General features: G+C 39.4%; 1 protein-coding gene across 1 annotated transcript in view; it reads left to right on the top strand.

The window, feature by feature from the left end:
- Positions 1–10,070, top strand: part of anxa5a (annexin A5a) — a 23,046-nt gene extending 12,976 nt beyond the window's left edge. Inside the window, exons 6-12 of the mRNA XM_061047648.1 lie at positions 1,763–1,842; positions 2,126–2,176; positions 3,894–3,987; positions 5,610–5,705; positions 5,913–5,971; positions 7,355–7,477; positions 9,828–10,070. Coding sequence (XP_060903631.1) covers positions 1,763–1,842; positions 2,126–2,176; positions 3,894–3,987; positions 5,610–5,705; positions 5,913–5,971; positions 7,355–7,477; positions 9,828–9,887 — 563 coding nt within the window. The 3' untranslated portion in view covers positions 9,888–10,070. The remainder of the gene's footprint in view (positions 1–1,762; positions 1,843–2,125; positions 2,177–3,893; positions 3,988–5,609; positions 5,706–5,912; positions 5,972–7,354; positions 7,478–9,827) is intronic.
- Positions 10,071–15,142: the final 5,072 nt, after the last annotated feature.

The raw sequence follows: 15,142 nt of genomic DNA, 5'->3' as shown, positions 1-15,142 counted from the left end.
ATGTATTGATTTGATATTCTGATGCTTCTTTATGGTGTTAGATGGAATAATACGACTGTAAACCGACTCAAACAACGTTTTTAATTTAGTCTACTAGTCCCAAAACTTTTGTTCATTTATACAACAAGAAGAAGATTACAAAAACCTGCAGCTGCTACATGTGTCACAGAAGTGTCCTGAGCTAAATGCTATGCTAACATGCTGTTTCAGTCTTGTTGTCTGTTCATGAAAGTTGGAAACAAGCCATGTGTGTTAGAACCTTTTTTTGTATTTGGACTTAAGCTTTGTGACATCAGGGTTTTGGCTTCCAGCATGTGACTTTTCTGAGCCAGAAGTGACCTAAAACATGATACGATGCGATAAAATGCAAAACAACTCGATACACTTCACTGTCTCCTTTGAGACATTCCTTACTTAACTGCATCCATAGCTTGATAAATAGATATAAACAACAATCCACATGTATCGTATTGTACCATATCGTACTGTACCGTACCGTATCATACCATGTTGATCTACAACCTTGAAATCCTTACTTTGTCTAAGCACAAAAGAGAAGCTGAAACTGATAAAACTGCATTTGGTTTTGCCGGTATTAAGATGCATTCATGTGCTGTCCAAGTTCCCGAGTTGGGAAGTCGTTCTTCCAACTTCAGTGTGTTCAAGTGATTTGAGTTTGGAAAGTCTGAATGTTGTAACAACAGCACAAAAAGGTGTTGATGCTACGAAGAAGAAGATCAGTGAAATGTAACTGTTAAAAGTTATATTTGAGCAAAAAGCTGATGTGCGATACAGAAATTAACAAAACATATTTTGCCCCCCAGGTGATTACGATTCTGACGTCAAGTCGTGGAGTCGGCCACCTAATTCTGATCTGAGTTTCAAAGTTGTTGTTCCGACATGAGCAGGTGTTCATGTGCTATTTACAACTCGGAAACTCGTATTTCCCGATGTGTCCGACACCACATGAATACACCAGTGACACTGAAAGTATTGAGCCATGTTAGCATTCAGACTGGGGTTTGTCAAGAATCTCAGGGTATCATATGAACAGTATCACACAAATACTATAGAGAACAAACCATATGTTGTATTTTTGTAGGCCAACCAGGAAGTAGCATCGCCATGGGGTCTAACTAGAATTCGCCCTATGGGATTTTTTAATTGGCTAAACAATTCTCACCGTCACCATCATAGAGGAATTCTTTTGAGACACTTTAGATATCTTTGAGTGGAAACCTCGTGCACTCCGGGGAAATTAATTGGTTTTATTTTGTGGGACAGAAAAAAACAAAAGGAACTATAATGGGAGCAATGCTTGATCATCTTTTTTATTATGTTTTAAAATAATGTAAAATTCTATCTTGCTATTTATTCCAGTGAATATAAAACTTAGGGACCTTCTTTCCCAAGTGCACAGTTCACCCTTCTGAATCACCCTAATCCTTCTGAACACTTGAATGCATCACGGCAAGAACGTTTATAACAAACCAGTTCAAAGAGTTCAAATTGCAACAAACCTTGGTGGAAAATATGTGAAAACACATTCACCAAGGGGCCAAAAGCGAAGAGGACAGTTTATGTGATCTGGGGAGAAAGAGAAGGCCAATCTGTCCTTCAGCCCACTAATCAAATCTTTTGCTGTCTGAGATCCTCCTGCAGGACGGAGGGCCTCTCGGGAGGGTCGATGGCAACCATTAGAGATTTTTCCGAGCTGGAAATGTAAGCAATCTTCTGTCCCTCTTCTCCTCTTTCCACCCAGAGTTTGGCGGCAAGCTTGAGAAAGATATCTCCGGTGACACCTCGGGGCACTTTCAGAAACTACTGGTGATCCTCCTGCAGGTAGGACGGGGGGGTGCTTGTGTTTCCTTACCTGATAATGAGAGCCTCTGGTGATGCCATTACCAAGTCATGAGGTGTTGGAGAGAGGAAGGGGAAGCACAATCCACTACAGTAGGTTTACAGCAGAAATATTATCTGCACGGTTCCGGGACCCTCGGGGGGTAATGTGATCTTCAGGGTTTACCTGGGCGGACCGGGCTCATTGTGTTTCCATCCACACATGCTTTTTCTCTCTCTGTTTGTCAACCTATCTCTCCGACCTTCCACCTGTGCGTCTGAGAAGGGGAGCAGGGAGGAGGGAGTGGACGAGGCAAAGATCGAGAAAGATGCTAAGGTAAGAAACAAGAACATGACAAAACCCTGTGGCTTTAAACATCTTTTCTATAAATATCAGACAATTCAAAATTCAAGAGAATACATTTATATTCATAAGCAATCTCCTGGACATGTAAAACTCTACATCACAAAGAAGATGTTGCTCTTTGACACTTATTGCTCCCTGGTTGCACCACAAGAGTGATGAGTCTGAACTAAATCTGCAAAACACAAACATGAAGTATGGACCATTTCTTGGCAGGGAGCAGTCCCCTTCTGGAGTCTCAAATAGTTGCCAACTGTTCTTAGCCAAGGAGTAACCTAAAATGATCCCCAGATAAAATGTCAAACCATCAAAAAGGGGATTATCCTGAACTGAAGATTTTAATTAGACATACTGTAGATGTTCAAAATGAAAAGAGGAAATACAAAAACATTAACCCATCCTCACATGTACATAATGTTAGTTTGTAATAGTCATAATTAATTAAATTATTGTTTCTCAGGCTCTTTCCTATTCTCAGAAAACAAGTATAAATATATATAGGCTATTAATGCAGTAATTTATAACACGAGAGGCTAAAGACATTCAAAAACAGAGACTGTTAATACTGTCAATAATCCTGAGTTTATTTTGCAGTACTTCCTGTTTAATCTTGTAGATTATTTCTCTTGTGTTGCATGTCTAGTGTTTCTTCCCTCCAGTTCTGATCGCCCTGGTTGTCTTTACCTGAGTCGTTAGTCTCACCTGTGTCTGATTACCCCGGTGTCTATTTAGGCCTAGTCCACGTTTCAAAAAAGAATCATGTCCACACATGCTAAATTCTCAAAATCATCTTTTTAAAAATGCCAAAAATATCCACCTTAGTCTCAGTGTACCTTTCTTTCTGTGGCAGTTTCATACGTCTACCCACAGCGTTCCCAGAATGGGCGGTTCTAGGCAGGGGCCAACAGGGGCCAGTGCCCCTGTAACACTGACATTGGTCCCCTCTGTGGCCACCCCTCCTAAAGGAAGAGCCCCCCTAATAACACATACACAGTATTTGACTCAACAACAGGACTCACAATCTAGTATTAAATACTGAAACAAATATAAATCATGGTATTTAATTATGTGCGCTATTATTTGGCATAATATATATATTTATTTTTTAAAGCGATCATCTTTGTCTATTTTTCACCTTGGTTTAATGTTCCCCTCTGACAAAACAACTTTCTTTGGATTCAAAAATCCAAACCAAAGAAAAATCCTGCACACAGGTGAATAAAACAGATAACATTTAAACTAGTTTTAATATCATTTTTAAAATGTCAACATATTCAGTGATTGTATTTGTAGAGATAGGCTAAAGGGCAAAGCCGGAGAAGAGTCGACAGATTAATTAATTTAAGAACGCAAACCTTTGAGAGTGGATCATCTTGTTTCCTATAAAACATTTTTTATTGATGGATATTGAATTGTGAATTGGGATCCAAAGATAATAAACTGTCTCTCCTGACGTCAAACACAAATCACAGTAACAGTCTCAGGTAATGATTGTGCAATATTTCAAATAAAGGACCTGAAATACAGATTTTTTTAAATCAAACAGAAAAACAAACTTGTCTTTGTAGTTTAGACACTGAACAAGGTCCTACATCCGCCTCCTTTCATTATTTCTCTTACTGAGAGCTCCAATAAATCACGTCCACACACAAAGTTACTCCGTGTGTGAATGTACAATCTGCCACCACAGGACTTGTACGCCGCTGGGGAGGGAAAGTTTGGCACGGACGAGGAAAAATTCATCACAATCCTTGGCAACAGGAGCGCAGAGCATCTCAGGGAAGGTTGGTCCGAGTGAGTTTGAGTGTGTGCCAGCAAATTTAAATATTGTGATGTATGACCGCTGAATAAGAGAGAGAGACGACTCACCGACGTTTTCCATTCATGCTTTGCTTTGTGTGAGCTAATGCATTCAGAATATCAAAGGTCAGTTACTGACAAATACTCAAAAAGCCAGAGACAGCATTCATAAGATAAGATACTATGAACTTTATTTTCCCAGTGGCAAATTTGCCTTGGACTGTTTTTATTATATCTGATTGAATCTGAGTTTCTATTCGTCTTCAGATAAGGGACCAGAAGTAAGCAGGTTATAAAAACTGATCAAACAATTCAGGCCTTATGCAGTGTGAAGATGCTTCCTATGTGTAACTAATATCTGCTGCATAGCCCTACTTTTTCTTTCTGGCATAACACATTCAGTTCTATATACGTCCCAGGAGAAGTAAGAAAATGTATCACCCTTAAAAGAGAGGTCAGGTTGAAATGTGCAAGAGAGACTAAAACTTGTCCAAACAAAACATCACTTTAACCCACGAGGTGAGAGCGTGACAGAAAGTAGAGAGAGAGTCAGAGTTTGTAGGAGTGATAAACAACAACAATCAGAAAGCTCAGCGGCAGTCCTCAAGGCGAAAAAAGTTGCTCTCTGGTTAGAGAGGTCAGAGGGGGAAAATGGCAACACCTGCGTTTAGTAAATGAAAAAAGAAAAAGTACCCAACTGGACGAGCACCTCACTGAAATATTAAAGGAGATGGACTCAAAGGCCAAAATACAGGTGAGTCAACGAGTGATGAAGCTGAATGTTAAGAAACGTTATTACAAGCAAGACTGAGCTACATATGAAAGAATGAATCAACAGGTGTTCTTACCATAACTAAAGCCCCCATTCCACACAGCGATCTGGTTCAGTTCAGTTCGGTTCGGTTTGGTAAAGTGCATATTTGTTGTCAAAAGTTTGGAATGGTACCAAAATAACCGCTCTGTACTGTTCTACATTTTTGCTACCTTTCTGTCGGCTAGCCTAGCGTACTAATATGTACCTAAAGGCTGGAGCTACGCTGCAGTCCGTTGATTGGTTGAATTGCAATAGTCACTTCCTGTGCGACAGCGGTAATAAAGGACAAATCTGTACTCGTGCTTGAGTACAGCACGGTACAGATGGCCAGTGTGACCGCACCCTTAAGGTGAAGTTTTGAGATAAGCCCTCAGGGTTTCTGCCTCACCTGCACATGTGATTTATTTGAATTTGCTTGTGCCTGTTTGACTTTTCTATCAACAATGTGCAGATAAACTAAACTAAACTACCAAGCAAAGATGGGTTGAATGCTAACATAAACTTCTAAGACTTAGGTGGCAGTAGCTAGTGTGCTAGCTAGGAAAGTTATTTTTTTTTATCTTACACGGAAAAGTCCAAACAAGAAAAGGTTCAAAAACAAGTAGAAGGCACAGATTTTCACCAGGTTGTGTTTTTTTTTTTAAACAGACTTCAAAATGTGAAATCAAATAACAAGCAAAGTCGACTTCAATCATAAATAAATCCATCAGAACATCTGCAGCCAGATGTGTCTGCCACCAAATCATTTAACATCCTCTTAAAAATAAAAAGTGTTTTTGTTGTTCTCTGCAGTGTTTGATGCGTACAAGAAAATCTCGGGCTCTGATATCGAGGACAGCATTGAAGGAGAGACCACAGGGAATCTGGAGAACTTACTGCTAGCTGTTGGTAAGACCTGTGATTTGTCAGGAACAGTACTTGATTCTTAATAATCTCTCGGGTTTTGTTTTTGATGTGCCTGTAAGAATGAAACAAAGGGGGGGGGGGCAAGTCTTGACAGAAGAAATTAATGCCAACACAATGTCAGATTACCTTGACAGGGTTGCAGGTCTACGTGTAAACCTGACAGAGCCTCGTGTTTTTATTCCTCCACAGTGAAATGTACCAGGAGTGTACCAGCGTTTTTTGTTGAAGGCCTGTATAAATCAATGAGGGTAGGTGTCAGTGTGCCGCAGTATCTCCCTGGAGGTCTCTCTATCTCAACTTGTGTGATGTTGTTTTTCCTTTATTGCTTCAGGGTGTTTTTGTCTGGTCTTATCCAAAAACAAACCTCAAGCATCGAGAAAAAAAGAGTTTCAAACAGAGGAACATGTTTAATTGAAGTTAAAACCTTGTTGTCTGCCGCCCCGCTGTAGCCTGAGTGAATCAAAAACTTTGTTCTTTGTGGTAACTGAAAACTCTAAGATTCAACTTGTTAAAGGAGCAATATGTAACTCTGACACCTAGTGTTTAAAATGGGTACAGCAGTCAAAATTCAAAACATTGAGTAGAGCTGACATCCCCGCCCCCTCCACCCTAAAGTCTATGTAGATGCAGGTTGCCATGTGGTGGACTCTGAAGCTTCAGTGTTTATCCAGCTCTGCATGGGTCTGTAAACCTTTCTGTGTTCTAACCTCTCTCCATTTTTCAAAAGCATCTCCAATATTGATCCTAGTTTGAGCACGTTTCTGCTCGTGGAGCTTATTAGAAACATGCAGAGGCTTTTTAGGTCGGGTACAATCACTTCTATCTGAACCACTTCTCTTGCCCGCTTCCATCGCTGCAACACCTGTTGACCTGATAACTGCTCTCATATCTGACAAACCGAGGGGCGTCCAAAACGGCCGTGTGGTGGAGGTGCCTTAAAACCGTCTACCTTCTCTGGTCCAAACAAATCCAGAGCATTCAGGACCAGAATCTAAAGTTAGATGAATAATTTAGTAGATGATTAACTAATAATTCTTTATGAATAATTCAGTAGATGTTTTACATATAGCTCCTTTAATTAGTAAGTTTACTAGCGATTTTTCATCTTTAAATAATCTGAAATATCACAAAAAATATTTTACAATCAGTGTTTTACATTTGTGGATGAATTATTCCGGCCATATATTCTATTTTGAAAAATGTACATTTCTATAAATGTGTTATGAAATTGATCAGTAGATTTTAAAATGTGTTTAAGCCTCACCGTGTCATGTGGGCGTGGTTAATGTGAGACTGTTGATGTAGCTTAGCATAGAGACTGGAAACACAGCAAGCAGGTTTCAAAAGTCACACCGTATCATTCATTTCCATACGATAAAGAAACGAGTCCACAATCTGTCAAGAATAATAAAAAAGAGCATGACGTGCATTTGAACTCCAAAAATGCAACAAGAAGCTAAATCTGGATGCTGTTTTTAATAAACAGCTATGTGTGAAACGCAGCATGTTGCAAATTTGGAGTACACGTTTTCCTCTCACTCGGTGTGTAATGTGTGTTCAGCCTGGATGAAGAAGCAATTTAAAAGACTGTTAACTTCAGCTGTTAACGGGAAGATGTTTTTTGTGTTTAGCGCGCTGGAACTGATGATGAAACCCTGATGAGGATAATGGTGTCGAGGAGCGAGGCGGACATGTTGGACATCAGAGCCAGCTTCAAGAAGATGTATGGAGCGTCTCTTTACTCCACTATCCAGGTATACAACGCTCCATTACCTCTTATTACTGTTTCTGTTTCTCTATGACTCGATCCCTCAGAAGACAAAAAAGTTTAAATCCTCCTCATATTTATCCGCTTGATGTTGTAAACAAACTCATCTCTGCCTCTGCATGCTCCTAAGCACCAGCTGGGTGTACATTGGCTATACGATGCTGATGCTCCATTCATGTCAGCGCAGTGATGGAGAGGAGATTACTAATTTACTTTAGATGCCTTGTTCAGCTTGATGAGACTGCTTCCCATGCCTTTCACAGGAGCAGAAGTGAATTAATCTATTCTCCTGAGGCCAGATGTTCAGGCTGAGTTATTGCCGCCCTCCGATGGAACCGCCCAATGGCCGACATTAAAAAAGATATTATGAAATAACGTTAATGAATGCAGTCGACTATAGAAAGGAATAATATATAGTTTTCCTTACAGCTTATTCATATTTGATTACTGAGATTTTTAAACCCACATTTTTCATTAGAATGTATTTATCCCAGCGACAATATTTTGGGAGGTTTTATAACTGTTTCAAAGCTGATATTTTTGACTTGTCAATCACAGTTGTAACTTATATTCTGACTTCTGTCTGAATACCGTTTAGATGTCAGAGCACCACAGCCCTGTTATGGTTGATAATGGCTAATTAGTTTGATTTAATTTACAAATTTAACACATATTTTAACTGAATTTCTTCACACAAACAACCGTGCAATCTTTATAAATTCTGTTCTTGATTCAAAGAAAGTTTAAAATAAAAGAATATTGATCCTTGTTTGAGCACGTTTCTGCTCGTGGAGTTTATTTGAAAATTGCCGAGGTTTTTTAGGTCGGGTACAATCACTTCTATCTGAACCACTTCTCTTGCCCGCTTCCATCGCTGCAACACCTGTTGGTTTGCCGTTTGCCTGGCTGTGTGTGTGTGGGGGGGGGGGGGTCGCCTTAAAAGCGCCTACCTTCTCTGGTCCAAACAAATCCAGAGCATTCAGGAGCAGAATCTAAAGATAGAAGGAGGACATACTGGCTGCTGCATTGTTGTCAGAGAAGCCAGCACTTCAACACAGCATGTTTCCTTAATGTCTGATCATATGGTAAGCTTAAAAATAACAATCATGGATCAAAAATATTGAGTCATAGTTGACCGTGTATCTGGAGCTGTCCTGTTGACAGTTTTAGTTTCTTTTTTTAATGATGGTGTTTTGGGAAAAAAAAGGTTTTTTTTTTGCCACAGGCTGAGTTACCCGAGTGATATTGGCCGACGGGCAAAAATTAAAGTAAGGCTTAGTGACAGCGCTGTATTCCAGGTCATTATAATAAACCCAGTATAATGAGACTTTTTTTCATTTTTGTCAATGCAGTATTGGTGAAGTACGTTTTTTGCTGAGTTGTTTTTGTGCTTCCATGCTGCAGGATGCCGCTGATAAAACGTCAAAAACTGAAGTTTCTCTGTAATTAAAAAGTAATGACTACATACACTTAGGCAGTACCAGGCCCTAACCGGACGTATGTGTACATTTAGCTTTTCTCAGAGTAATTTCAGAGGTTTCCACCAAGATTTCAACTTACTCATATCGCTATATCTCTGGATAATAACATAAATATGTTGCGTTAGTTTCTCGGGATCTTGAGAGAACGACTAAAATAAACTTGTCATCACATGAAAACCAGCAAAGATCACAGGATACAGCAGTTGAGATCCCGAGATAATATCCAAAATGTACATTATATCTCAGAAAATCAGAGTAAAATAAATTGTATTGATGTACAGTATGTCCTCTTAGGGCTTCTGTAAATCTTAATTTATCATCTTTTTATCTTTTTTTCTGTCGTCATTCAATCCATCATATGCAGTTTTATGACTCCAGCATGCATGGGCTCATTGCTTTTGTTTTTTGTTTTTGGAGTCTGTGGGTGTCGGCTGAGAGCGTTGAGATTCATGACTACGTTACATTCATTTGGCACGTTGACAATTTTTGTTGAGAGCGACGGTGACAATACGAGCAGTTTAGGGGTTTCATTGTCTCGCTCAAGGACAAACTCTCAACACGCCATGTGGAGAGGCGGAGCAGCCGGTCCACCCACCGCTATACAACCGCCCACATTAAGCATGAGAAGTGACAGCGTGACATATAAGCGTCATTGGAAAAAAAACCAAACACAAAGTAGGACGTTTTGAACGTTTAAGGAAAGAGACAAAAAGCAAACCTCCTACGCCCACTCCATTTAAACCTAATGTAGAAAAAATAATATATTTATCTCTGAATCCATTCAGAAAGTGAAAAGGAACCCTCTGACTGTTTCATTAATCAAATGATTGAACCTTGTTTGTTGTTTTTTTGCAGGAGGACACAGGTGGAGACTACCAGAAGGCTCTGCTCTACCTCTGCGGTGGGAACGATTAATGTTTTTGATGATGTGTTCAGCAGCGGGACGAGTGAACGATGAGCCCTCGGTGTTGCCGCGAGACAAAGCATCACTCGACACGAGGTCATCGATCCAGAGTTGCTGATTCTTTCCAACTTTCACTTGCTATTGATTGAATTAGTGTGAAATACTCACCTGTCACTTTGACTTATTATAATAGGCGCAAAAAAAGCAGACAGAAAAAAAAGCTCACTGTTTAGTTTATTGTTTAGTTTGTCAGGGAGCGGGAACAAAATATATATCTCTATTAATGAGAGGAGATGCACTGCAGCAGATTAAGCTGATTAGCTAGACTCCATCTGTAGTCCCCGGTGATGAGTGCAGTTTGGCTTTATGTTGATGTGAAGAATATTTAAATGTTTTGCTTTGTGTGAAATAATTAAAATCATGCTCATTTTAAAAAGTCTCATTTTCATTTTTCCTCATTTGAACTGCTCTGCTTCTGTCTTGTTCCTCTGTGTTTTCAGACGATGCTAACTGTTGTTTTTGGAGCTCGCAGCACGTCTTAAATGCAACTTAGAAAATACAATACTGCTGCTGAATTATTAAAGCCGACATGTCGACAGCACCGCAGCTCTCATTAATTACACATGGACTGCTGATCCCGGACTTGAATTGCAGTGCAGCTGTCACTTATTAATAAACAATGGGACACTATTAGACATTTGTTGACTCATATAAAGACATCCACCGCCTCAGTGTCTCGCTGCATGGCGGAGCCTGATGTCAAACAAACGAGCTCTTTAGATCAGTAGATTGGAGATGAATTCCTTTGTGTTGTTTTACCACCGGGTGGCAGCAGAGTCTGAAATCAGCTGACTATTTTGGCACATGGCTTTCATTCAATGTGACACTTATAACATTAAGAATCAAAATATCACCCTTCTGAATGTATTCAGTTTCACAGAGTCCAAAATCCTTGAAGTTCATACACACATTTCCCTGTGGGGACAATAAAGATACATTTGACCTTTGACCCTTTGACATATGCATTTAATAGTACAACTGAAAATTCATGTCACCAGTAGTGCAAAGCAAAATTACAAAGTTTGAAACACTTTTACAAGATTTGAGACAAATTTACATTTTGAAAAACATTTTTACATTTTACAAAGCAAAATGACATGATGTGAAACACTTTAAAAGCTCTGAGACAAATTTACAAGTGGCAGAACACTTTTACCAGTCCACAAACAAATTTAGAAATGACAGAAGTCTTTCCGCCATAACAAACCGGAAACATCACTTCTTGCATTTGGTACCTTCCCTTCCCGTCCAAGATCCTTCCTGTATAATCAGATATGATACATGTTGTGATCGTTTCAATCTGAACCACCACATAAGATAAATTCCTGGGTTTAAGAAAAAAATTCAACAGTGGTTTTTAGGTTTTTTAATCCCTTATTGTGTCTCTTTAGTTGAGGACCTAAAAATATAAAATTGTATGTGTAAGTTGAAAAATTTGATTACTGCTGCTTCTTTTGGATTCATTTATTACTTCTTGATTTATTTTAATCTCTTAACTCCAGACAGGACAAACTACTTTCAACACCAAGTGTATTTATTCTCTTATTTCTATTGAGTTTATAATGTCTGTATTTGTCTATTATCACTGTTTCTGTTTTTCTTTAAGTCTAATACTTCTGTTTTAATCCTAAAAGCTGAGACAGAGGTTTTTTTTTTATTTTTTTTTTATTTTTAGGGAGCCTTTTATAAAATCTGGCTAGGGACAACAGATGAAAATTAGCCTTTTGGCCAACTCTGGCATTTTTACCGAAATGTTTATTAATATGCAAAGTCCCTGTAAAATAAAAAATAAATAAAAATAAAAAATAAAACATAAATAAATCAGCCACAATTAGAAACCTGCATGCATGCCAACTACTTTGTATTTCACATATGAAGCAATGCTTATTGTATCCCTGTTAGATAAACACTTTTATTTTAATTCTACCATAACAATGTCTCAGTTAGAAATAAAAAGTGAAGCTTGGTTGCATAAATGTTTCCTAAGAGTCCCATAGAGGTAAGAAAGTGTGTAAGAAAAACACCCTGCAGTGAGCGTTCATAAACACGTCTTTGTGGTTCAGGAGCCTCTCCTCATCTTCGTTAAACTTCTGTCTGCCAGACGATCTGGTATTCAAACACCACCTCCAGGTTCATGTTGGAAAAAATGTTTTTCATGTATTGGCACGCTTTCCTCAGAGGCGTATGTTCTCTTTGCAGACATGTTTTCGCTGAAATTCATTCCAAAATGATGTGCAAATGGACGTGACCTTCACTCTGTACGGTTCAGGTGATGATGAGCCACGGGAGTATGTCTGAGATTTTTTTATTACAGTTTAGCTGGGGGTGGGGGAGTAGCAGAGAGAACTCCCATGATTCACCGCCAGCCTCAATGTCATCTTCTGTTATTGTTTGGATTGAGAGCCCCCTGCTGGCGGTATCTACATACTGTGCCTTTAATGTGAATTACTGCATTTTAAGACATTTGCTCAGGTTGATCAGACCTTATAAAAAGCAAGCAAGGGCAGATAAGTAGACGAGGTCCAAAAGTTTTCCATCACAAAAAAAAAAAACAGGCTGCAAATTTAAAAAAATAATGAAAATACAGCAAGTTAAAACAAAATACAACCATGGAAGAAAAGCTTCAAAGTGGAAACAAATACAGCAAACAAACAAGCTATAAAAGCAGAAACTGTTTAAACCTCCTAAAATATTAAACGACTCATCAAACAGAACGCCCCGAGGCCTGTGCGGGGCGCTAATTGGAAATGGATTTTGATCCAAATGCAGCTGAGCTTGGTTGAGGATCTTGATGATGTTTCACCTCTCCTCTGAAAGGCTCCTTCAGTTCCAAACTAACTGCTGGACAAACTAGGTCAACGACGCAGAACGACTCTCATGTGAGTCATCCTCGACCATTAGCATGCTAATGATCCACAGAGGCTTCACTTTCTAGCTCTGTCTGCTGGTTAGTAAGATTAAAAATGTTCTTGCCAGAGTTAAATCCTTTTTTATTAGCATTTTCAAAGTTGAACAAACAAAAATAGGGCAGTAACCCATACATCAAAATTATCAATACAACAACAAAACTGATAAAATAAACAGGAAGTAATCAAACAAGAGATACGAGACAGCAGCCGGAGTTAAATCCAAAACCAAAAACCTGAAAGGGAACTTTTGGTTTGTCTCGATTTGGCGCCCCCCGTGGTCAAAGTGGTACCTCTTTTCTCTTAGCTTACTTGAGCCTTGACTCTCTCTCTCTCTCTCTCTCTCTCTCTCTCTTTCTCTCTTTCTCTTTCTCTTTCTCTCTTTCTCTCTCTCTGTCTCTGTCTCTCTCTCTGTCTCTCTCTCTCTCTCTCTCTCTCTCTCTTTCTCTCTTTCTCTCTCTCTCTTTCTCTCTCTCTCTTTCTCCCTCTCTCTCTTTCTCTCTCTTTCTCTCTCTCTCCCCTCTCTCTTTCTCTCTTTCTCTCTCTCTGTCTCTGTCTCTCTCTCTGTCTCTCTCTCTCTTTCTCTGTCTCTCTCTCCCCACTCTCTTTCTCTCTCTCTCTTTCTCTCGCTCTCTCCCCCTCTCTCTCTCTCTCTCCCTCTCACTCTCTCCCCATCTCTCTCTCTCTCTCCCTCTCTCTCTCTCTCTCTTTCGCTCGCTCTCTCCCCCTCTCTCTCTCTCTCCCTCTCTCTCTCCCCATCTCTCTCTCTCTCTTTCTCTCTCTCTCGCCCCTCTCTCTTTCTCTCTTTCTCTCTCTCTCTTTCTCTCTCTCTCTCTTTCTCTCTCTTTCTCTCGCTCTCTCCCCCTCTCTCTCCTCTCTTCTCTCTTTCTCTTTCTCTCTCTCTCTCTCTCTCTCTCCCGCCTTGTCTGTCCATATCTTTAACAATCCAATAAAAACAAAAACTGCAGAGAAAACAAGACAGAAACCTAAAATAAATCTTTTAGATGACATTTCTAGAAATATAAATACTAAAAAAGAAAAAGAATCTTGTGAAAAAATGAGGAAGAATTGGAAGAGAAAGTTAGTGAGTAAGTAAAACTTTATTTATAAAGCACTTTTAAAACACTCAGTTACAAAGCGCTCCATAAATAGCAGAGTGTTTTATGTATCCAGCCGGTTTTAAAGGGTGGCGTTGAGGGTGCCCTTTAAATTAAACGAGGTAAACCTGCTGAGTCAAGGCTTTCAGGTTTTAATGCTGATGCCTACTTGGACACGTTTCAGTAATTCTTAAATAAGGAAGTTAATGAGGTCGTAAATCCAGTTTACAAAGTGCCTATTGAGAAGGCGCAATAATCTTTAATTCAACCCCAAATGATCCCAAAAAGGTTATAGTTCAATCACAACACTTTATATTTAAGTTTCTATTTTCATTAGTTATTTTTGTAACAGGTAAAAAAGCAGACACTTGGTTCATTTCCCCGACAGCATGTCCTCAGTGTGTTATTGACTCGGTGCTATATGCTCATAAATCACCCGTGCTCCTTCCTGAATGCTCATTTCCACTGCAGGAAGATGATGTAAACTAGCCTCCACTGTCACTTTTCATTTTCAAAATAAGAATAAATGACGAGGATATATTATCTTTCCACAGTGTAGCATGGTTACATCACTTCCTTACTAAACTTCATGTGACAGTCAGACCACTTATCAGTCTGATTTACAGCCAACAATGTAATATTTGTGATCTGTTATTAAACCTCTTTAGTTCTATGCAACGCCAGTAAAGCTCTTTATCGAGCAAATTCCCATTCATGAGCTTACAAAGGCTTTAATAGACGCATGTAAGCCTTGTTGTACACACACACACACACACACACACACACTGCGACAAATCTCCCTGCTTTCAGTTTGACCAGGGCCCACATTTGTCAGCCAATCAGGAGCCAAAAGCAGTCAGGCCACCTGTAAATCCACAGTCCACCCGGGCAATTAAAGCTGCATGAAGTGCAGAGAGCTGCATTAAAGGCTTTCTATGTGATTTTTCACACTTAAATATAATATAAATCAAGTATATCCTCTGAAAATAACTCTGTGAGTCATGACTGTCTACAATGGGTGTAACACCCGAGTCCCACTGTCTGTGATGTTTTCAGAGTTTTCAGAGTCCTATCTTCAGTTTGTTTACATCGTCAGGACGGCCGGCTGACTCCTCCCCTCACGTATAAAAGTTGTTTAATTGAGGGACTAGAGAAAAGAAGAATAACATACTGTACTCACTGCTTAACTGTGTTTCTAGATCA

This window comes from Labrus mixtus, chromosome 10 (genome assembly GCF_963584025.1).
Source record: "Labrus mixtus chromosome 10, fLabMix1.1, whole genome shotgun sequence".
NCBI lineage: Eukaryota > Metazoa > Chordata > Actinopteri > Labriformes > Labridae > Labrus > Labrus mixtus.
This window is presented reverse-complemented; position numbering and strand designations above follow the sequence as displayed.